This window comes from Sturnus vulgaris, chromosome W (assembly GCF_052056855.1).
Source record: "Sturnus vulgaris isolate bStuVul1 chromosome W, bStuVul1.hap1, whole genome shotgun sequence".
Taxonomy (NCBI): domain Eukaryota; kingdom Metazoa; phylum Chordata; class Aves; order Passeriformes; family Sturnidae; genus Sturnus; species Sturnus vulgaris.
Genome location: NC_142282.1, coordinates 39,599,785 through 39,623,685, shown reverse-complemented (window position 1 = coordinate 39,623,685; position 23,901 = coordinate 39,599,785). Strand labels below are relative to the sequence as shown.

Here is a 23,901-nt window from a genome sequence, read left to right as displayed (position 1 = left end):
GCAAGCGGCTATCATGGCAAAGCACACACAAATTTGCATTAGCAATATAACTAGCAATAAAAATACAAACAATACAAATAACAATATAAATCACAAATAGCACTAACAATATAACTACAGAGATAGCTAAGCAAGTGAAAACCAGTTTTTTTGGTGTTGTGTTGTACAGACATATGACATTTAAACTTAATACATTAGTTAAAGTTAAGCATTTTTAAGTTGGCTAATTGTCAAATCTGCACTACTAATGGTGAACAAAGCAAAGCAGAAAAAGCATAGCATAAGATCAAAACCCATATTTCCCTTAAACTATTACAAAATAAAATTCTACAATACTACTGATTCGCCATCTTTTTTTTTAAATAAACAACCCAAAGTTTACAATCTTCTAACACAAGACATCAGGTTCAAGTAGAAATGTTTGATAGTTCACGTCTGTGTGCCCACTTCTTCACTGTGGCATGGTCAGCACTTTCTTTCACTCTATAAGGTTTCACATTCTTTGCTGGAATCCACTTGGGTCCTGTATGAATACAAGCAAACTCTTCGCTCCAAATTATTAGAGGAAATGGACCTTCAACAATATATGTAGTAAAACTAGAAACTTATAATCAGGGATAATTTAGATACAACAATCAACAATATTTTAAATTATAGACATTAATTTATAAAATTAGATAATCATAAATCCTTAAAACACTATGTCATCATCCCAGAGTCTGCAAACAGCTGACAGGCCTTGATTCAATGAGGAATTAGATGATCATCTCTGGATAATGAACACCGAATTCACCCCAAAATCAGCTTCAGCTGTCATACTGACAGGGACAAATTGCCAAGTCAAAACGACTGGAGTATTATTTTGATGCAGAAAACTTCTGGGTTTACAGAGTTTCTCTTCCAGGTAGAATTAAGGCCTGGCCACTACCGAAATTCTAATTGGAAGAGAACTCCCTAACTTTTTTTTTTTTTTTTTAAAGCAAGACTCTTAAGAACAAGGGTTACAATGAAACATTTCAGGATGAAAGAGAAACCAAATCCTTTCGGCAGCTCAGCTTGTTATCTCCCAAAGTTTTCCCTCAGGATAGAGATGCTTCGAACAGGACAGGCTGCTTGAATACTTTTCTAATAACACCTGGAGAAAACCATAAGACTAGCACTTTAGAAAAGACTTTCAATGAGGCTCACATAATTTTCTTAGAACTCTGAAAAAAAACTTAAAACTATGAGATAACACAGGGTCAGGTCATAGGAGACCTGCTGAAACAAGAGAGAGAATTAATAAAAATAAAAAAGGAAAACATAAAATGCATCTTTTTGACAACAATGCAAAAGACAAACACTTTTAACAGACAAAAACTGTGAGAATGGAGCTGAATCTGATGTCATGCTCATGCCCCCTCGCTCCGTTTGCCCCCAGCAATGTGGTTAGAAGCAGTTCTTGCCGTCCCCCCACCCCCTCTCTCCCCCTTCTCTCTGCAGCACTGGATTCGTGCATGGATGCCGCGGGGGGGGCGGCGCGGGGGGTGATGGAGCCGCTGGGAGTGAGGCGGAGCGGCGGGGGCTGGCGCTGTCCCTCGGCAATGGGCGCGGAGGAGGACGCGGGCTGGGCGGGCGAGACGAGGCGGCGGAGAGGGAGAGCGGAGCAGCGGCGCTCCCCCCTCCCCCTGCGCGGCCCGGGCTGGTGACATCGCGCTGCTGCGCCCGTGTCTGCTCCGGATCGTCTGAATTCACGCGGCCGCCCTGTAATTGCTTAAGAATTGTTAGAAGTTTCTCCAGTCGCGATCCCGCGGTGCAATCTGCGGTCTGGGGTGAGAAAACCAACCTGACCGCGTGACTGGGAGAAAGACTCAGTAACTAAATCAAAATCTTTTTCTTTAATTGCCCAGTCTACTGAAAAATACTGTGGTGTTTTTGACAGATAATCGTTTGACTTTAAAAGAAAGGAACTTCTCTCCCCATTTGAATCTGCCAACTTTGATGTCGATATCTCAGATTTCCCCAAAACAGGGCAATCATCTCCTCTAATATTTTCAACAGCCTGCTGCTCAGTTTCTTCCCTCCTGCCCTCAACTGCATCGTCCTGACCTCCCTCCCCCCAGTTCCCCCTCCTCTTTCCCAACGCGGTCTCATGCAGGGGATGGGGGGTAGGAATTTCTCGAGTAGACATAGAAGCTGCGGCGAGGCTACGGCGCTGAGCGGGGACCGGCGGGACTGTCCCTGCAGAGCAGGGGGCTGGTGACGGGGAAACTGGGGCCCCTGCGCTCGCAAAACACGGCTCGAGCAGCATCAATGACGGTGCTGCCGGCCGGTCCCCGGAGCCGTTCTCCCTGCCTACGGGAGACGGCTGTGGTGGGGTCCCCGTGGCTCGTGCTTGAAAAAAACCGCGACATCTGTAATTTGCAATAAATTGAGACATCAATCGAGAAGCTAGCGAATCAGTCTCTGTGTTTTCAGAATTAGTAAATGGCTCACTTAACGATTCTGCGACCAACCTCCAGGAGGGTAATAACAAAGGGGCTTCTTCATCTTCACGAATAGTATCATCTAAAAGCTTAAGTCCTATCTGATCCCATAGAAAAGAGCTTAAAGCAGAATCGGGATCTATATTTGGAAAATTCTTCTGAACATATATTAAAAGGCCTCTTAACTCATCATCTGAAACATTAAAGTCATTTTTCCTCAATAAAGATTTTAAGTAATCAAAGATATATTTCTGCTCTTCATATACATTTCTTCCCATCTCTACAGATTTCCTCAAAGCTTAACTCATCTCAATATACAATATATTCCTGCTCTTTTGGCATATTATTTCCCAAGCTCTAACTCTAACTCGCACTACTCTTCACCCCAAAACTCACCTCAATATAAGATGGACGATGAGAAGGTCCAGACCCAGCCCCCTTCGTCCACCTCTTATGGGTGCTTGCTCCTCTCAGCAACCGGTGGGGTGTCCAGCCTTCTTGCCACACTCAAATGAGGGTTCTGGGGAGGCCCGACAGTAGCTAAAAAGCCTTGCAAAGCGAAGTGAAAGCACGGCACCAAACACGGGGCACCAAATGTGAGGTTTTGGAAGGACCTCCGGGAGGGTAATAATTCCTCATACGGGGCACCAAATGTGAGGTTTCGGGGGGACCTCCGGGTGCCTCCTGTGCACCCACACTGTTGGGCTGCTTCTTCTTTTATGTAAACAGTGAAGCGGCTAATAGTTGTTGTAAAGTTATTTATTGCAGAAGCACATCAGTCTCAAATGCAAATACAAACCAAGGCAAAGCAATGGCTAAAAGCAATGGCTAAATGCACATGGCATAAAGCCATGTCATAGAGCCCTGGCATAGAGCCCCAGCTCTCCCTGATGCATGTTCTTTTATAGAAACTTTCCAACTAGCTAAGACACAAACTCGGACCACTACTCTTTAACCTATTAGAATTCTGGTTTCTTAGCACGCCAGGCTACGTATAGACTACGTTCATGGCCTATCTTGTTCTAACTGAAAAATGTAACAATATTCTTAACTCTAACTATTATGTCTGAAGCTAGGTTCTTGGAGCCTCTAAGCAAACACTAGCATGTTTTTCAACCTTCACTAGAACATGTACCACTTCTCAGGCATCTAAGACCTTTTACTCACTAAAAGCACTTAAAACTTATTCCATTTACTTACTTATTTTCTCTCTCTTATGTTACAACCTAAATCTTCACCTCTGCCTTATAAGTGAGAGGCCTAATATACTTCAATCTATCTAAAGGTTTCAACTCAATCCCTGCATTCTGATTTCTCTCTGAAGAAATCAGAGAGACTCCTGACTTACTGACTTCAACACCCACATTTTTCTTAGTCTTCCTTTTATCTCTGACATACCTATAGAAACTTTTTGGTTTAATTTCCCTTGACATCCCTGGCCAGGTTTAATTCTCTCAGGGCTTTAGCTTTCCTAACCTGATCCCTGGCTGCTCAGATAGTCTCTGTTTTCCTCCCACACTACCTGCCCCTGCTTCCACCCTCTGTAGTCATCTTTTTTCTGTTTGAGTTTGTCTAGGAGCTCCTTGCTCATCCACGCAGGCCTCCTGGCTTTTTTTCCCTGACTTCCTCTTTATCGGGCTGCATCACTTCTGAGCTTGGAGGAGGTGATCCTTGAATATTAACCAGTTTTCTTAGACCCTTCTCTCCAGACCTTTATCCCATTGGATTCTACCAAGCACATCCCTGAGCAGGCCAGTCTGCTCTCCTTAAGTCCAGGGTAGTGAGCTTGCTGTTTGCCATCCTCATTTCCCTAAGGATCTCAAACTCCACTATTTTATGATCACTGCAGCCAATGCTTCCCTTGAGTCTCACATTACCGAACCAGCCACTCCATGCTGGTGAGCTCAAGGTCCAGCATAGCTGATCCACAGATCAGTTCTGCAGTGCATAGTAGAGTTGGCCTTGCCATTTTCTATGCATTTAAGGGCAGGAAAGATTAGCATGAGACAATGTAAGGATTACAGCCTAAACATGTAGTGCAGACTATATGTTTTGCCAGTGGGTAGGGTCAGAGACACAGACGGAGACACCAATTAAAGGAATAGTGTAATTTACTATGATGCAAAACTGCAAAGACTCAGAAAAGGATAAGCTAAGCAATGCACATAATCACTACTATGAAAAAATGCCTATAGTGATTAAGAAAGATACATAACCAGTTACCTTAATATTTTACCATCATCCAAGTCCACACATCAGCTGTGGGGGGAAGCTGTCAAAGTGAAGGAATGGAGAACCATGCCTGGTAACTATGATGCATCTACCTTGCAGGCCATGAGGCTCTCCAGCTTTGCTGTGACAGTAACCCAGCTTTTATACTGTTAAACAACAAGCTGACAATTTCTAAATTCATTCTCCTGTTGGCTTCCTCCCAAAGCCTGGCCAGGGCTCAAGGAGGAAACAAGGGAGTTGTCTTTGATCCTATACCCCTCTGATGCCTTAAAGATCTGGAAATAAAACAACACACTTTTGAGACGATATTAGTATAGGAGGTAATATAAAAGCTGATCTTTATTGGAGGCCTCCAGGGGCAGATATGGAAAAATGCCCGTGTGACATAGGATAAATACAGTTTTATAAGTTTAGCAAATAGCATAATTGACAAGAATTCCCAATTAGAAGCACAGTTGATAAGGTAATTCCCCCTTCTAGTTCAACCTTTGAGCCCCTCCCTGTGGGTTTATTGCTCCCATATCACATCTTCTAAGTGTGGGCTTATTGCTCCCACGATACATCTTGCGGGGATTTTTTCTTATTTCTGAATGAGCAGAGAGACAGGACTTCTGAGTTGCTTTAGAAAGTGCGCTTTATTTTTGTTATCTTCTACACAGGCAGAAAGGGTAAGTTCGTCTTACAGATGTTCACAGCATGGCTCAGAAGTCACAAGACTTATGGTTATAAGGTCTTTTAAGGTTTTATTAACCAATAAAACACTGCCAACAGTGGGGTTTTTTTATGTTTCTAATCCAATACTAAGATATTTTGTCTTATTGACTCATACTGCAATCATATCACAACACACAAACTTACATTGCTGCACTCTAAAACTTCTTGTTACCTTTGTAATTACCTTTATTTTTTCTGTATCTTAAACTCTAAAGCTAAACCTATCTCTACTTAACTGTGTTTAATTCTAAGCTTTGGTTTACAGGCCCAATGTTCTGAGAATTCCTTACATTTTAAATTCCAACATCTCCCCCCTTGGTACTAGCTGTACTTTGTTTATGAGAAAGTGCCTGGGGAGAGTATTTTGTCCTTGGCTCTCAGAGGAAGTAGCAAGATAGGATAGGAGCCTTGGACCCCGGGGCTTGGTGTTGCTGGGGAATGTATTTTGTCTTTCTGTCTGATAGAGTAGGAAAAGTACTGGAGTTAGCTAGGAACTATATAACTATACAACAATAGTCTACAGAGCTACAAATATATATATGAAGGAATATAAAGAATATATAAAAGCAAAAAGGCAAAAATAAATTCAGTATCACACCTAATAAAGCCAGATGTGGTGTTATCTGATTTCTAGATATGGAAAGGTAAATACATGCTTTGCAAAAAAATGAACACATATGATAATACTTTGTTAATGAACGAATATATATACAATATTTGGTTGGAAGGTTCACTTAGAGGTCAACTTTAGTTCAGGGCCTGTTGTTCAGGCCTTAGTACTTCACCATAGTATATGTGCCATTAATTTATTTAGTTGTCATTAACAGCTTTTTAAGGTTATTACTTGTAATGGAGAAGTGTAACTCAAGACAACAGAGAATCTAACATTTGACTATCTACCTGTCTCAAGTTCATGAAATACAAAAACTGAGACAGGAAAATATTAAATTGATTTGCTTTTTATTGATAGTCCCAGAAAAATTTCTCACTAAGTCCAGTGGGTTCTGTTTTCTGTTGTCATTTGCTTCAAGGTGTGCAGTGATAAAATTATTTCTTAAATATTATACATATCTTAATAGCTAGGTGAGTGGTTTATGGAATTTCAGCCATGGTGTTGGGGGTTAGGTTTTCTTTTTTCTTTAGGGAAATTTCTTCCTATTTGTTTTCATAGAGATAGCGAATGGATGTAGATTTAAAAGAAAAAAGATGTAGCCAGTGCCTTGGCATACCGTTTGAATGGTTCTGGTGGAGGGGGAGAAGCAGTGTAGTTTTTGGCAGTTTCTTATCTCAGTCTTTGCCCAGCTTAGAGGGCAGACAGTTGTGGGGTTTTGTGCTGAACTTCTCCTGCCCATAGGAGTTGCTGCTGTTGCTGAACCTTCCTTACTGCTTCTCCTCACCGTTAGTAAGCCACTGCTTGCAAGAGCAGCCATTGGACTAGGACTTTTCAACATCCACCCCTCTCTGGGAGAGACCCTCAACATCTGCATGGGTGCCTCAGGGGAAAACTTGGTCCCCACCTCCTCCTTCTCTCTGGAGGGAGCACCTCCCAGCTGCTTACGGGAGCCTCAGCTGCAGCTGCCATTGCTAGGACACTGCATGGGACATGTGAGAGCCTGGGGAAAACAAAAACACCACTCCCCTTCACCTTCTCTCTCTCTCCGAGGCCACCATTACCCCTTGGGGAGGCTCAGATCTTTCTTTGTCTGCCCTCTGAAGCTGCTTGAGCCAACAGCACACCCTGGAACCGTGGGTGAGTCACTGCAGCCTTTCTGCCACAACATGAGCCCTCAGTGTCCCCTGCTGGTTGAAGTTGTCACTATGCCAAAGGGGAAAACTGCTTGATGTGCAGGAAAAAGGCTGTTAATGGGTTTTCTGGGGTTTTTTTCTAATTGCTGTTGTTGTTGTTTGTCTATGTATATATATTTTAGTAAAGAACTGTTATTATTTTTTCCATATCTTTGCCAGAAAGCCCTGTAATTTAAAATCTATAATAATTTGGAGGGAGGAGGTCATCTTTTACATTCCAGAAAGGTTCCCACCTTCCTTGGCAGACACCTGTCTTTTAAACCAGGACACATTGAAAGTAGTTAAAGGTGACTTAGGAAGTCCTTCCATAAAAAAAGAATCCATTATGCATAGTTTTTCAAGCATTCAGTATTTTCTAACACACAATGTAGTTATGTGCCTAGCAGAACCAAAAGGATTTTGTAGCTAAAGCACTCTGCCTTCTAAAGATTCAGGGTTTTGTTTCTGTACAACTCTAAAAATTGTTAAATTATCTCTATTTTATGTGATTTAACTTTTTTCACACCTATCAGATGTGTTCTAAAGATAAAATTCATTCTGAAAGTAGTTGTTCAGAGATCACAGTGTCTATAGAATTCTAATCTACAAAACCAATATGTGGAAATATTAAACAAGATTAAAGGGAAGGCCAACAAGGCTGACATCCTACTGGGAGTTTTATCGTCCACCCAAGCAGGAAGAAGAGGTGGACAACTTATTCTATCAGCAGCTGGAGAATGTTTCAGGATCATCAGCCCTTGTTCTCGTAGGCAACTTCAACCTGCCAGACATCTCCTGGGAACTTAATACAGAAGAAAAAAGGCAGTCCAGGAAGTTTTTAGTGTGTGTGGAGGACAACTTTTTGTCACAACTGGTGAGTAAGACCACTAGGGGAGGGACTATGTTAGATCTGTTGTTTGCAAATAGAGATGGGCTGGTGGGAGATGTGGTAGTTGGAGGCTGCTTGGGGCACAGTGATCAAGAAATTATAGAGTTCTTGATATTTGGTGAAATCAGGAGGACCATCCAATAGCACTTTTACATTGGACTTCCGGAGGGCAGACTTTGGCCTATTTAGGAGACTTATTCAGATAGTTCCTTGGGAAGCAGCCCTTAAAAACAAAGGAGTTCAGGAAAGGTGGGCGTGCTTCAAAACAGAGATCTTGAGGGCACAGGGACAGACTGTCCCTGTGTGCTGAAAGATGAGTTGATGAGGCAAACGTCCAGCCTGGATGGGCAACGAGGTTTTGAAGGAACTTAGGAATAAAAAGAGGATGTATCATCTGTGGAAGGAAGGTCAGATATCTCAGGAAGTATTTAAGGGGGCTGCTAGGGCATGTAGGAAAAAATTAGGGAGGCCAAAGCTCAGTTCGTAAAGTAAACGATAAAGTAAAGGATAATAAAAAATGTTTTTACAAATATATTAATGGTAAAAGGAAGGGTTAGACCAACCTTTGTTCTTTATTGGATGAGGGAGGGAACTTAGTAACTGTGGATGAGGAGAAGGCGGAAGTGCTTAACGCCTTCTTTGCCTCAGTCTTCAGTGGGAAGACAGCTTGTCCTTATGACAACTGTCCTTCTGGGTTGTTAGACAGTGTCAGGGAACAGAATGGTCCCCTTGTTATCCAAGAGGAGGCAGTCAGAAAACTGCTGAGATGCTTGGATATTCATAAATCTATGGGACCATATGGAATCCACCCCAGGGTGATGAGGGAGCTGGCAGATGAGCTTGTGAAGCCACTCTCCATAATTTACCAGCAGTCCTGGCTCGCTGGTGAGGTTCCAGATGACTGGAAGCTGGCCAATGTGATGCTCATTCACAAAAAGGGTGGGAAGGAGGATCCTGGTAATTATAGGCCAGTTAGCCTGACCTCAGTACCCGGTAAGGTAATGGAAGAGTTTATACTGAGTGTCATCACGCAGAACTTACAGGATGGCCAGGATATCAGACCCAGCCAGAATGGATTTAGGAGGGGTAGGTCGTGTTTCACCAACCTGATCTCCTTTTCTGACCAAGTGACCCGCCTGGTGGATGCGGGAAAGGCTGTGGATGTTGGGTACCTGGACTTCAGCAAGGTCTTTGACACTGTTTCCCACAGCATACTCCTAGAAAAGCTGGCAGCCCATGGCTTGGACAGAAGCACTCTTTACTGGGTTAAGAACGGCTGGGCCCAGAGAGTGGTGGTGAATGGTGCTGCATCCAGCTGGTAGCCAGTCACCAGTGGTGTCCCTCAGGGGTCTGTGCTGGGGCCAGTTCTGTTCAATATTTTTATTGATGACATGGATGAGGGGATTGAGTCTGTCATTAGCAAATTTGCAGACAACACTGCTGGGAGCATGTGTTGATCTGCTGGAAGGTAGGAGGGCTCTGCAGAGAGACTTGGAACAGTTGGATGGATGGGAAGAATCCAATAGGATGAAGTTTAATATGTCCAGGTGCCGAGTCCTTCATTTTGGCCACAATAACTCCCTGCAACATTATAGGCTGGGGAAGGTGTGGCTGGACAGTGCCCAGGCAGAAAGGGACCTGGGGGTACTGATCGACAGCCAACTGAACATGAGCCAGCAGTGTGCCCTGGTGGTCAAGAAGGCCAATGGCATCCTGGCCTGTATCAGTCATAGTGTGGCCAGCAGGACCAGGGAGGCCATTCTTCCCCTGTACTTGGCACTGGTGAGGCCACACCTTGAGTGCTGTGTCCAGTTCTGGGCCTCTCAGTTTAGGAAAGACGAGATGCTTGAGTGCATCCAGAGGGACTTGGAACACAAGCCCTATGAGGAACAGCTGAGGGAGCTGGGGTTGTTCAGCCTGGAGAAAAGAAGACTCAGAGGTGACCTTATCACTCTCTACAACTTCCTGAAAGGTGGTTGTAGTCAGGTGGAGGTTGGTCTCTTTCACCAGGCAGCAACTGACAGAACAAGAGGACACAGTCTCAAGCTGCACCAAGGGAAATATAGGTTGGATATCAGGAAAAAGTTTTTAATGTAAAGAATAATAAAGTACTGGAATGGTCTGCCTGGGGAGGTGGTGGAGTCACCATCCCTGGATGTGTTTAAAAAAAAGACTGGATGTGGCACTCCATGCCACAGTCTAGTTGAGGTGTTAGGGCATGGGTTGGACTTGATGATCTTGGAGGTCTCTTCCAACCTAGTGATTCTCTGATGAAGTATTCATTTCAGGAAGCCACTTTCAACTGTGGATATTTTGGAAGAAAATCCTGTTTTGTTTATATGGAGCATTAATAAGTGCTACCTATTTTCTTGAAAATAAAGGAAAATACTGCAATTTATATAAAAAGGCTTTAAGAGCAAAACAATTGAGAAAAAAGACAAAGATGGATATGGTGTTTTCCATGTTGGTGAGTTCTGTAGTCTTCTAGCTTTCTCTGAAACCTTTCATTTCACGGTTGGAAGGGTGATTACTAAGGATGATGGTGTTTTGAGGTAAATGAATTGTTAATGAAAGCCCATGTCAGACACTTGTGATGGATGTTGGCTTCTCAAAGCTGTACCATCTACAGCCATGCTATTGAACAAGACAGTTCTCATAACTACAGACATTGCATGGCTCTCTGGTAAACAGCCATCACTCTTTCCTCTCTGCCCATACATGAAATTGCTGTGTACTAGTTTGAAAGCAAACCAGTGGAATATTCCAAGTCAGAACTACAATTTAATAGGAAAATCAAAATAAAGGCAATAGTACAGGAACACTGGCTTAAACTCACAGTCAGAACACGACCTGACACCCTGTTGGTCAGGGTGGTGGCAACAGTCCAATTAAATGGTGGCTACAGTCCTGTTGAAGGATGTGATTCTGTCAAAGTGGTGATCCTGTGTAGCCATGGAAAGGGGTTTTAACCCTTTAAGTGCAGCGGAAATAAGATGCACAGCTACATGGTCGTCTTTTATGATAGAAAGAGACAAGTTTATTCAGAAACACTTGGTTTTATAGCATGACTCGCAATTCCAAGAGTAGAGAAAAGGTGATTGGTTTAGAGAGAAGACACCCCATTCCCAGGGCCTGGTCATGCACCACAACAGGTGTTCTATCTTGTTATTAATTCCTTTTTATTTTGACCAAATTATCACCCTGGGAGAAATTCTCCCTAGCCTTGAGCTGGACCAGCTTATCGGCTGGGAACAGAGCTGAAAAGCTCCAGCCTGGAATATTTTTCAGGCTGTAATTTTCTTACTTTCTCAATGTGTCCTACAATCCTGTAGAAATATCTGTTTTTTTCTCTGGAGGTCCAGTGGTGTTTATTTAGCTCCTGTCCTCTGGGAATCCAGTGGTAGTGCCCTCCCAGTGCTCCAAGCCTCAGATTATATACAGGATTATATACAGGTAAGAATATTCAGTTCCTCTCCTTAGGCAGGCAATTTCACAATGGGATGATGTAATTCTATGAGTCATGCTGGGAGACCGTGATGACCCATTAGCAGAGATGACCCCCTCAGGGTGGCAGCTGTTTCCCCAGAGAGTGTTATCAGGGCTGAGTTACAGAGAAGATAAAGAACACTGCCTATCTATATTAACAGTTTATGTAGATGGTAATAGAATACATACTTTTGGTTACATTTTCCATTGTAACCCAAGACACCCTTCTTCCTAAAAACTTTTCTTTTTTCCCTTCTTATAATTACAGGACGTCACTTTTTGGAGTAGGGTTATAAAGCCTCACTTACATCTCTGAAATGTGTAATTCCATCTGTGCCAGTGTGGATTTACATCCTCTGCTAGCCATGCTCTCATTGAATTTATAGTGCTGCCAAATAGTGCTAGACAAGGTTTATGGGATTTGAGCTTTATCCACCCCATGTGTATTATGAATTATTCAGATCACTGAAAGAAGTGGCAGAGTTCAGAAACAGCCCATTGATACATTTGTCTTTGCTTGAGGCAGAAATAATCCAGTCTTTCCTAACATACCTCTCATATGCACCACTGGAACCTTATCTCTGTCAGTTGTACACAGGGGTTCTGATTGGGCAGAGCCAGCTTGGTTGGTGGAACCTCTGATGTTAACTAACCATGTAGCCTTTGGTAAATGCAGATCCCACTGCTTGTAAGGTCCCACCCCCCTTTGCCTTCAATGTTGTTTTTAAGAGTCCATTGTTGGCTCAACTTTCCTGGCAGCTGGTGCATGATAAGGAATGTGGTACACCCACTCAATACCATGTTATCTAGCCCAAGTGTTTATAAGGCTGTTCTTGAAATGAGTCCCGTTGTCTGACTCAATCCTCTCAGAAGTACCATGCCTCCAAAGGACTTGCTTTTCAAGGCCCAGGATGGTGTTCCGGACAGTAGCGTGAAGCATGGGGTACATTTCCAGCCATCCAGTGGTTGCTTAGGCATCACTACCTTTGTGAGCACATAATGCTTGTCTTGGTGGGTTTGAGGCAGTGTGATGTAATCAATCTTCCAGGCCTCCCCATACTTATATTTGGACCACTGCTCAGCGTACCACAGGGGCTTCACCCACTTGGCCTGCTTGATCACAATTCACGTCTCGCAGTCATGGATGACCTAGGAGATAACAACCATAGTTAAATCCACCCCTCGGTCTCATGCCCACTTACAGGTGGTATCTCTGCCTCGATGACCTGAGGCATCATGGGCTCATCGAGCTAGGAACAGCTCTCCCTTGTGTCGCCAATACAAATCTATCTGATGCCTCTATTTTTGCAGCCTAATCTACCTGTTCGTTGTTTCGGTGCTCCTCATTAGCTTGACTCTTGGGCACATGGGCATCCACCTGATGGACTTTAACAGGTAGCTTCTTTACCTGAGTGGCTGTTGAGTTTGAGCGGCGTGGGATCCGAGACAGAAAACCCCACACTCTGTGATCTATGTGACAAAAGCCTTTATTCAGTTCTGACCTCGCTTTTTATACCCCTTTCAATGTTCCCGGGCAAGCGTCTGTGATTGGCTCCCAGGTCAGGCTGCCCAGCCCTCTGACCAATAGCTGTCTGCAGCCAGGGCTGGAACTCATTGGGTTAAATCCTTGTCTGTCTCTAATCCTGTCCTATCTCTGTTCTTTGGGGGCTGGCCTTTTAGCCAGGTTACTTATCCAATCAGTAGTCAGATTAACTGCCCAGTACAAACCAGCTTGTACTGTGACAAGTGGCAATGTCTTGCCATTTTTCAGCAGTCCAGATTAGCTTTCCCCTATGCTGCTGATTGGCTTTTTTCTACTTTTCCAGCCAACCCCTCAGAGCATTGACTACCATCCATGAATCAATGTAAAGGCAGAGCTTTGGCCGCTTCTCTCTTTCAGCAATGTCTAGGGCCAACTGGACAGATTTGAGTTCAGCAAGTTGACTCGATCCTGCTTCTCCTTCAGTAGCTTCTGCAACTTGTTGCACGGGGCTCCATACAGCTGCTTTCCATTTTCTATTCATCCCTACAATGCAACAGGAACTGTCGGTGAAAAGAGCGTAGCGTGTTTTTTCTTGACGGTTGTAGAGTGGAGCTTCCTCAGTATGTGTTGCCTGTTCCTGCTCCTCTTCATCCCTCACACCAAAGTGTGTAACAGCATTTATCCTAAAGTATAACTATAACTTAACCTAACTTCCAGATTTCCTATAGCATATGTCCAAAGGGATGCTTTTGCATCTCCCAACGGGCGAAGGATCGGGCCTTGAGGAGTGAGGGTATCGGTTCAGGACATTTTGTGGTTCAATGTTGTGCTGGCTCTGAGAGGCGTCCCACTCAGAGGGAGTTTGCTGGTCACAGGGCCACTGTGGTCCAGGAGAGCTCAATGGGCCCCTTTTTGGATCGCTGATTATATGATCACAAGAGAATGGGCCTTAGTCATAACAATGTTTCATCCTGGCCACAGTTTGGGTCAGCACTTTCCTTCAAAGTGTGAAAATAGGAATGTTATGCCATTCAGGCTGGAGAAATATTTTCCAAGGCTAGTCATGAGAAAAACAGAAGTTCCTTAGGAGTTCCTGAGAGCAGACAGTGTTTTTTGATAAGCTCAGAAAGAGCTGAGTCCAGGTGGTGTTTTCAAGGATGAGGCCTAACAAGCATTTTCTCAGATCACACTGCAGCCTGGAAAGGAGTTAAGGGGGAATGCGCCACCACAGCCAAGAGGAGTTGTGCTTCTGTGCTGATCACCTCTGAGGTGGCTTGAACTCCTTCATAGGTGGCTAAGATTTCCTTCTCTATTCGAATGTAGTTGGCTTCAGACCCTCTGTAACTTCGACTCCAAAATGCTAATGGTTGACCTCGAGTCTCCCCAGGCACCTCCTGCCAAAGGCTCTAGGACAGATCATTGCTCCCAGTTGCAGAGTTGAGCACGTTCTTCACCTCTGGTCCCATCTTGACTGGGTCAAGGGCTACCCCATGAGCGATTTCCTGCTTGATGTGGTCAAAGGTTTGTTGTTGTTCCGGGACCCAGTGGGAATCACTCTTTTTGCTAGGAACTAGTTAGAGAGGGCTCACAATCTGGCTGTACTTGGCAATGTGCATTTTCCAAAAAACCTATGGCGCCTAGGAAAGCTTGTGTTTCCTTTTTGTTGGTTGGTGGAGACATTGCGGTGATCTTATTGATGACCTCGGTGGGAATCTTGATGCCATCTATCTTGCCACTTTACTCCCAGGAACTGGATCTCTTGGGCAGGTCCCTTGACTTTATTCTTTTTTGATGGTGCAGCCAGATTCCAGGAGAATCTGGATGATTTTTTCTCCTTTCTCAAATACTTCTGTTGCCATGTTCCCCCACACAATGATGTGTGGAGCCTCACCCTTTTCTAGTGCAGTCTGGATCAGTCCATGGCAGATGACTGGACTGTGCTTCCACTCCTGAGGCAGTCAGTTTCAAGTGTACCTCACACCCCTCCAGGTGAAAGCAATCTGAAGTCTGCACTCTGCTGCCAGACAAATGGGAAAAATGCATTAGCAATGTCAGTAGTGGTGTACCACTTCTCTGCCTTGGACTCCTGCTTGTACTGGAGCTCCAGCATGTCCAGTGCAGCAGCGCTCAGTGGTGGAGTCACTTAATTCAAGCCATGATAGTCCACAGTCAATTTCCATTCTCCATCAGACTTGCTGTCTTGATTTAATTTTCTTTAAAAAATGTCTTGATTTAATTTTGTTTCCCAGCCAACCCACCAAATAATGTCATAGTTTTGATTTGCCAATTTAAATATACTAATTTTTCTGTTGTGCGACAGAACTAGGAGCAAAAAAGCAAGGCAGGCTTAAAACTTAAGAGGGTATAAAAAAAAGAAATTTATTAACTACACAAACAAAGGGGAAAAAAACCAAATTCCGAATAAGATTTTTTTTTCAAACCACTCCTTCCTTCCCTTTCCTAGCCTTCATAACAACAAAACAAACATACAACAACTGCTTCGGTCAGTGCCCAACTTAGTCTTTTTCAGTTTACTTCTGGAGAGAGAAGCCTCCTCTTGTTGAAGCTGTAGGGATTTCTCCACAAGAAGGAAGAAAACAGTCCTCTCGTGGTTTCATTTTCATGATTTGCATCCTCCTGGACCTGCAATCGTGACACTTCTCCCAACTCCACAGCCTTCCCAAAGCTGTAGATGTGGGCCATGTCTTTCTCATGGGGTATTATTTTTAAGAATGAAATGTTCCACAGCAAAGGTTCTCTTCATTTCTTTTCTCTCTGTTCATGTTTCATCTTCAGAAAACTGAGATCCCCTTCTTTCCTTAGGGCAAAGATTCTCAACACAGGTGCTTTTTTGGTCAAATCATCTATTAAATGGAACATCTCCAACCCCCCATGTCTTTTTCTATGGCTTATAGGAATATTCATCCCTACAATCTTACAAAAGGATTTTCAGCCATCTTGACAGCATCTCCTCATTCTCCTTCCATCTAAAAAAACCTTAGCTCTTGCTTCACTGACTTCAGAAATCTTGTTCCCTTTCATATTCAAAGGAAGGCTGGAGGTTTTGCAAATCTTATCTGAGCACTAAAGAGTTAAAGTTTAACACAACTACAAGAGTTGGGCCAGGCCCAGGCTGCACTGGGTGGAGGGGGGCGGCTGAGGTGTCAATCAGCCTTTCTGGGGCTGGGCTGCAGCCCCACACTGCTCATGGGCACCCGGGCAGGCCCGGCCCATCCGACAGCAGGAGGAACCGGGCCCCCCCCACCACGCCAGAGCCGCAGGCCTGTGGAGGAGGAAGCCGTGAAGGTCTTATCACAGAACTTTTTCTTCCCCCGGCCATTGGGTCCCCCAGTTTGCAAATGGGGCCCAAGCGGACTCCAGAGCCTCCCCCCCGCATGGAGGGGGTGGGACCTCAGGTTGGTGTTGCCTGCTCAGCCACTAGAAAGACAAAGAGACCCAGTTCCGGATTACCTCCTTCAAAATGTGTGTTCACGGAGCAAACTAACTTTCTCTAATTGGCTGTTGAAGGTGTCCCAACCCCCACAGAGGAAATTCCCTTAGAGAGAACCTCTCTCTGAGTTTCTTCTTCCCAAGTCAACCTATCACACATTGTATACCTAAAGATCTGTAAATAAAATTGGAAGCATGCTTTGGGTCAATATGGCTTCATCGGTCCTCTTTCTCTTTGTTTAGAATTACAAAGGGCTGTGAAAACACCATTATTGTTACCTCCTCTAGCTATTACAGGACAAAATGGTGATTTTTTCAAGTGGAGGGAAAAAACCCCCACAGTTACTTGATACCAAATTCTCACCTAACAGAACAAGCCATCACTAGCATTGATAATGTTAGAGAAGTTTAGTCCTAAGGCATAACATACTGATCCTCCTATAAAAGATTTTAAAACAGTACCCATGGAACATCCTGAACACTCAGCCAAGCCTTTTGGTGATTTCTCTTTGAGTCTAAAATAGTGAAGTGCTGAGTAGCTGGAAGTACATCAGGACAAAGGCTTCTCTAACAACAAAGGGAACATCACAGTGTATGACTCATATATCACAGGACACTTAGGCAATATCTTCTTATACTCACTCATCTTGCCTTGGAGCACTGCTACATGCTAACACAACCCTCGTGTTTTGCTTCCATATGGCATAGCTATTGACTGTGGTTGAATAAATGAAGTCCTATAATACTGTGATACTGAAATCAGCCAGATAGAAACTTTTTAACACAGTTTTGAGTATTAGAAAGCAGGCATTCTTTATTACAGCATGCTGGTCACTGGGAGGATCCTTCCTCTAATCGAGTGGCCTGAGCGTCAGGTGAACAGTTTTTATAATACACACTGATTAAATATTCATTAGCTATCCCTGCTTACTTGACTTTATTTTACATAATTACACTCCTTCTCAGAAGTCCTCATATGGTTCTTTGGGGGTCTGTCTTCAAGCCCACTGTCCTTTTTAGGTAGCTGTTCTTTTCCCCCTGCTTTTGAGTAAGCACAATATCGTTGTTTTGCATAACTTCTACTTTGTCAGCCTTGCAGAGCTGAGCTGGCATCCTGCTTGCATTTTGCATGACTTCTGTTTGCCTAAGTTACATCCATTATTTCTCCAAGGCTGTGCTCTTCTGTTCTACTGTCCTTGATAAGAGTAAAATGTTGTTTTATTCTACTATCCTTATCAAGTGAGTAAAATACTGTTTGTTCTACTGTCTCTGTCAACTGTTGTTATTTTACTTCTTTTTTTCCAGCTTTAACAGAGCATTGTTGATCTCAGTCAGGTCAGACACACTGTCAGAGCCCAGTCTTGACACATCAATGACAATACATATCAAAACAGTCAAAAGTTTACAACGTAATAAAAACTGAAGTCACACATGCTATCCTTTTGTGGCCTGAGTGGGATTGTATGCAACCAGTGATTTGTAGGCTTCTGTGATTTATTTCTATGGCTTCAATATGGCATCATGTTGAAACACAAGAATTTGACTCAAAAATGTATGAAGCCCTCTGTTGTTTATGTGAGTTCTCATTTGCCTCAACAGGTTATCTCAGACCTGATCTAAAACAAACACCACCAAAAAAGTGTCTCACAATAGACAATTATGATCTAATCTGCCTTAAAGGGACATGTATTCTTTCCTCTAACATCCTGAGATGCAGCCTAGAGGAAGAAGGGCAGTCTGGTAGAGAGAGACCTAGACAAGTCACCTAGACTGGCCCATTGGCAAATAAGGATTGAGATCTCAGAAGCAGTTAGGATTTCTGAAATGTGTAAACTGCGTGTTTACGTGGAAAATTCATCCCCAGAGCTCAGCTGTATTAGGGCAAATGCTAGTCTTCCATTAGAAAACTGTGCAGGTTGCTTTAATTTTCCCTTCAGTCTTCAGAGAGAACATATTGTCCCTTTGCCTTTTCTGCCAGAATCATCAAATCACACCACATCATATACTTCCTCTGCAAATAGGTTATTCTGAATTCAATTTGTGTGGGAATGGCATTGATGGGGAATGAGTTAGCACTGGTGTCCATTCAGGATGGTAGGAAGGACTGATGGGAAGTTCTCTGTTGAGTAGCTTGTTGCCTACAGCATACATCCCCATGGGCTGCTGTTGCACCAGCATAGCCAGTAAGAAGTGTGTCAGTAGTGATCCTTGGTTAAACAAGACTTGAAGTAGGACTTGCTTTCTTTCCCTTGCTATTAATTTACATTTTGTTTTTGCACAAAATTGGCTGCAACATAATCACCATAAAAAGTGGGCCCCATGATCATGATGCTTGATCAGCATGAAAAGATCAAACATGTAGGTTAGGAACCTTTTCAGTCACTTCTCTAGAAAATGTTAGACATCATCCCGATCTCAATAATTATACCATAAATGTCATCAATATTTGGCTGTATAGGTGAGCAATGGGATTTCATGGCTGTGGGAACTAGGATGATGCACATGGAAATCACCTTTTAAGCAACTGTCACATGGTATTTACTTCTTTGTATTGGACTGATTCTGAATCAAGCAGCAGCCAAGTCTCTTTATTCATATCTAGTTTTAATTTGAAGCTTTCCTTAATAAAATCAAGGATGAGAAAATACTTACAAACACGTAAATATTTTTTTCCAGAAGTCTTTAGATAGGATTTTAACCTACTTTACAGAAACTAGAGGTGGATACAATCCAACTAGTCAATCCCTTCTGTGCAACCTGGAAATGTCTTCCTTTCTTCCTTTGACATGTCACAAAAATATTTTGTCCAATGTGTAGAGATAAGCTGCAAAAACTTGGTAGAGTTACTTTAAGACAACCCCAGATATCTGCACAAGTCTCAAATTCTCCCACTTCATCTGTAGTTTAATAAGTCTCAGTCTCTTGCCAGTTTGTAAAAGGCTGTTGCTGCTTTCTACTCCCACACTACATTTCTATTTGATAAAAGTCTTTCAAAGGGACACTTTCCTTCATTCCAGCTGAGCTTCTGAGTATCAGCCTGAGCAATAAGCCTGAGTTACTCTTACAAAAATCAACTACTAGTGCCCCATCCTGTAAGTTAATAAGGAATTGATAGGACGGTCACTCTCAAAAAGTTGTGTTCAATGGTTTGATGTCCAAGTGCAGATCAGTGACACGTGGCATGCCTCAGGGATCAGTATGGGAACTGGTGCTGTTTAACATCTTTGTCAGTAACATGGATAGTGGAAGTGAATGCACCCTCATCAAGTTTGCCAATGACACCAAGCTCTGTGGTACAGTGAACACACTGGAGGGAAGGGGTACCATCCAGAGGGACCTTGACAGGCTTGAGACATGGGACTCTGCAAACCTCATGAAATTCAACAAGTCCAAGAGCAAGGTCCTGCACCTGGGTCAGGGCAATTCGAAGCACAAATACAGCCTGAACAGAGAATGGATTGAGAGCAGCTTTGAGGAGAAGGACTTTTGTGGGTGTTGGTGGATGAGGAGCTTGACATGACCCATCAGTGTGCACTTGCAGCCCAGAAAGCCAACTATGTTCTGGGCTGCATCAAAAGAAGTGTGATCAGCAGGTTAAGGGAGGTGTTTTTCCCCTCTACTCTGCTCTTGAGACACCCCACCTGGAGTACTGCATCCAGCTCTGGAGTCCTCAGCACAGTAAGGACATTGACCTGTTGGAGCAAGTCCAGTGGAGAGCCACAAAGATGATTAGAAGGATGGAACACCTCTCCTTTGGAAAGGCTGAGAGAATTGGGACAGTTCAGTCTGCAGAAGAGAAGGCTCTGGAGTAACCTTCATGTGGCCTTTCAGTACCTGAAGGGAGCCTGCAAGAGGACTGGAGAAGGACTTTTTATAAGAGCGTATAGTGATGCATTATTCTCTTGGCCTAGAATTATGAACTAGACACAGTTAAGGGATAAAAGGGTTTTATCTCGGTATTTAACAAGGATCCTTATGGTGCAACAATTCATCAAGGTGGAATACACCAAAATACGCACATCTAGTATACTGCATGTACAATTTTATAGACCTTGCAAATTAGCATATCTGACAAAGATTCCCAAATGAGAAGCTTAAATGAATGACGTGACATCACCCTATTCCAAAGTATTCCCCCCAGATGGGGTTTGAACCTAGTTTACAAAATATGTTCCAGAGAGTCTTGGTTTCTCAAGATAGCATAAGGCTTTCCAGCATCCAACTGTGAGGCCTTTAGGATGTTTGGTCTTCTTGCCTAGTAGAATACAAGGACTAAGCTGAGATATCAGGCTAAAGAACTACTGTTGCATATAGGTAAAACCTTACAAAGGGAAAGCCTTGTAAAATCATGGCTTAGGCCTGCTACTTTGGCTAAGCAGAAAAGGACTATGGGAAAGAGACTCAACTGAATTGGAGGTAGAAAAACAAGTTATGTAACCATCATGTGTTCACATCTTGGTGTATGGTGGTTGGCTGAATTATGTTTGTTATGATTTAAAACTATTTAGCTGATAACCAGCTAATTGCTTTAAAAGGCCGGGTTTTTGGAATAAAGCGGCTTTCCTTTTCACCTGTCAGGGGACTCTATGTTACTACGGACCTTCATCTCACAAATTACAAGTATGTATGCTAAGAATACTGAGAACGCATAAAAGGTATATAAAAAGAAAAGGCAAAAAATCATGATGACATCAGTAGTGATAGGACGAGGTGGGAACGGTTTTAAACTGAAAGAGAGTAGGATTAGATTAGATATTAGGAAGACTTTTGTTACTGTGAGGGTGGTGAGGCACTGGAACAGGTTGCTCAGAGAAGTTGTGGATGCCCCATTCCTGGAATTGTTCAAGGCCAGGTTGAATGGGGCCCTGAGCCAACTGGTCTAGTGGAAGGTGTCCCTGTCGATATCAGGGAGTTAGAATGAGATCATCTTTAATGTCCCTTCAAACCTAAACCATTCTATGATTCTATGAATTTTCTAGAGTGGCGTTTCTGGCCTATAAGACTGCATGCCATGGGTATTCCTGAAGACATGAGCCTGTACAGTAGTTGCTGTGGCCAGTGTGCACTGTCCTGGGTAACCTGAAGGCTGTCCCACAGTGAAACATATAAGTAGCTCTGGGAAAGCACTGGTTTAAACCACACTGGTTGAATTTAATGTCTTCTTTTTCCTCTCTGTGCTTGCAGGTCAGAAGATTCTTCACCACAGAAGTGATGTCTTAGAAACTGTAGTCCTAATCAATCCCTCAGATGAAGCAGTTAGCACTGAGGTAAGTCAGTCAGAAATATTTCACTGGATGTGTCATAAAAGCTCCATTAAGTGGACAGGTTGAGAGAAGCTCCTAACTGCAGACAAAAGGACATGTTAGAATAAATGTCATAAAAAAACATCAAAAAAGCCCCTTGATTTTTTTTTTTTACTGTTTTCCTGGACTTTGGATAAAGCTTCAAAGACATAGGACAGAAACACACCACTTAGCCAGCACTCATTTCCTCATAACACGCCAAATTATTTTCTTTAAGTGAAAACAGCTGTGGTGAAACTACAGCTGGTTTTCTTCTGTTCCTCCATTGTTTCGTAGCTCTGGCTGCCTTTTTGCTTATGAAAAAGTGCCTGAAAAGAAATACAGTTCCTTGAGATAAACGTAGGTCCTCAAGAAGAATGACCATCTATGTGGTGGTGACACTAGGTTGATCTATGTGATCTGTCCTTCAAAAACTGTATGACATGATCAATGGACTCTGAAGAGTGCCTGTGTTGGTTTGAAAGTAAAACCAGTGCGAGACTCCAAGTCAGTAATACAATTTAATAGGAGAAAAGAGAAAAAATAAAATACATGCAATAATACAAAAGAAAATACAACCTGACACCCTGTCAGTCAGGGTGTTGGTAGCAGTCCATATAAATGGTGGCTGCAGTCCTCCTGGATGACAGATGTGGTTCTGTTGAAGCAGTGCTCCTGTAGAAGGTGCAGTTTTCCTCCGAAGATCCAGCGATGATGTGGAAATGGTCCGACTTTCCTCTGGGATCCAGTGGAAAGGTCTACCTTCGCGTCCCAAACCCCAGTTTTTTATCTAGGTAGGAAAGGCTTGGCTCCTGCCCCTGGTTGGGGCATCTCCCAATGGGATGATGTAATCTTATCAGTCACACAATCAGACTTAATGGCCCATTAACAGAATATATCTTCTGGAGGAAGGATGGGTTGTGAAAAGATAACGATGATCATCCCCCGATCTTATCAGATGGCACATCAGCAGAGGATATCTCCCACAGAGATAAGGATCACCACCCCTCCTACATTTTAACAGATGGTGATAGAATACACATTTTGCATTGTACCCCAGTACAGTGCCCCAGAAGAGTTCAGTCAATTCCTCATGAACTTGTTAGAGTAGAGCCAAAGAACTGAGGATGTAGTTCAAAGAAAAAATTGACAAATTTAGCTGGCGATATTGAAGGTTGTAAAAAATAGTGATTATTACATTGCTAGCCAGTGCTGAGAAGCACTGACATTTTTTGGGGAAATGAAATTATTCTGTGTGATGCTTTGACAGTTGCCAAATGCCAGGCACCCACAAAATCCACACACTCACTCACTCTCCTCTGCTACCGCTGGACAGAGGAGAGAAAATTTAACGAAGGCTTCATGAGTTAAGGACGGTATGAAAACACGCCAAGGGCACAACAGGCTCAGCTGAGAGATATAAAGTGAATTTATTACTAGCAAAATCAGAGCACGATGATGATAAGTAAAATAAGCCTTTAAAAGCACCTTCCCCTTCCCCCCCTCCCCTCCTTCCCACCAACAGTGCAGGGAGATGGGGAGTGGGGGTTTTGGTCATTTATCACCCATAGTTTCTCTCACTGCTCAGGGAGACGAGTCATTCCACTGCTGCACCATGGGGTCCCTACCACGGGAGACAGTTCTCTGTGAACTTCTCCAACGTGGCTCCAATTAATGAGCAACAGTCCTCCCAAAACTGCTGTAGCATGGGTCACTCTTCCACAGGGTGCAGTCCTTCAAGGACAGGCTATTCCAGCCTGAGAGCAGGGCCCCTCTCTCCATGGGTCTCCCACAGGATTGCAGTCTCCTACAGGCATCCACCTGCTCCAGCATGGGCACCTCCTCCATGGGCTGTGAGTGGATCTCTGCATCCCCCGTGGACCTCCATGGGCTGCAGGAGGACAGTCTGCTTCACCATGGTCTTCACTACAGGCTGCAGAGGAATCCTGACTCTGGTGCCTGGAGCACCTCCTCCCCTTCCATCTTCACTGACCTTGGTGTCTACATAGTTGTTCCTCTCACATATTCTCACTCTGCTCTTCTCTGGCTGGAATTTAAACTGCGTAACAATTTTTTGGTTTTCTTTCTTCTTAAATATGTTATCACAGAGGCGTT

The 23,901-nt window shown here is 43.5% G+C and overlaps 1 protein-coding gene across 2 annotated transcripts in view; it reads left to right on the top strand.

Moving 5' to 3' along the window:
- LOC148220161 (microtubule-associated protein 1B-like) overlaps positions 1 to 23,901 on the top strand; it is a 93,227-nt gene that overhangs the window by 24,755 nt on the left and 44,571 nt on the right. The window contains exons 3-4 of one of the 2 annotated variants that reach the window (XM_088155589.1): positions 7,967 to 8,070; positions 21,689 to 21,771. Coding sequence is in view for 1 of the 2 variants with exons in the window: in XM_088155587.1 (XP_088011713.1) it covers positions 21,689 to 21,771 (83 nt within the window). In the remaining variant the exon portion in view is untranslated. The remainder of the gene's footprint in view (positions 1 to 7,966; positions 8,071 to 21,688; positions 21,772 to 23,901) is intronic. The other variant, XM_088155587.1, reaches the window with a different exon arrangement.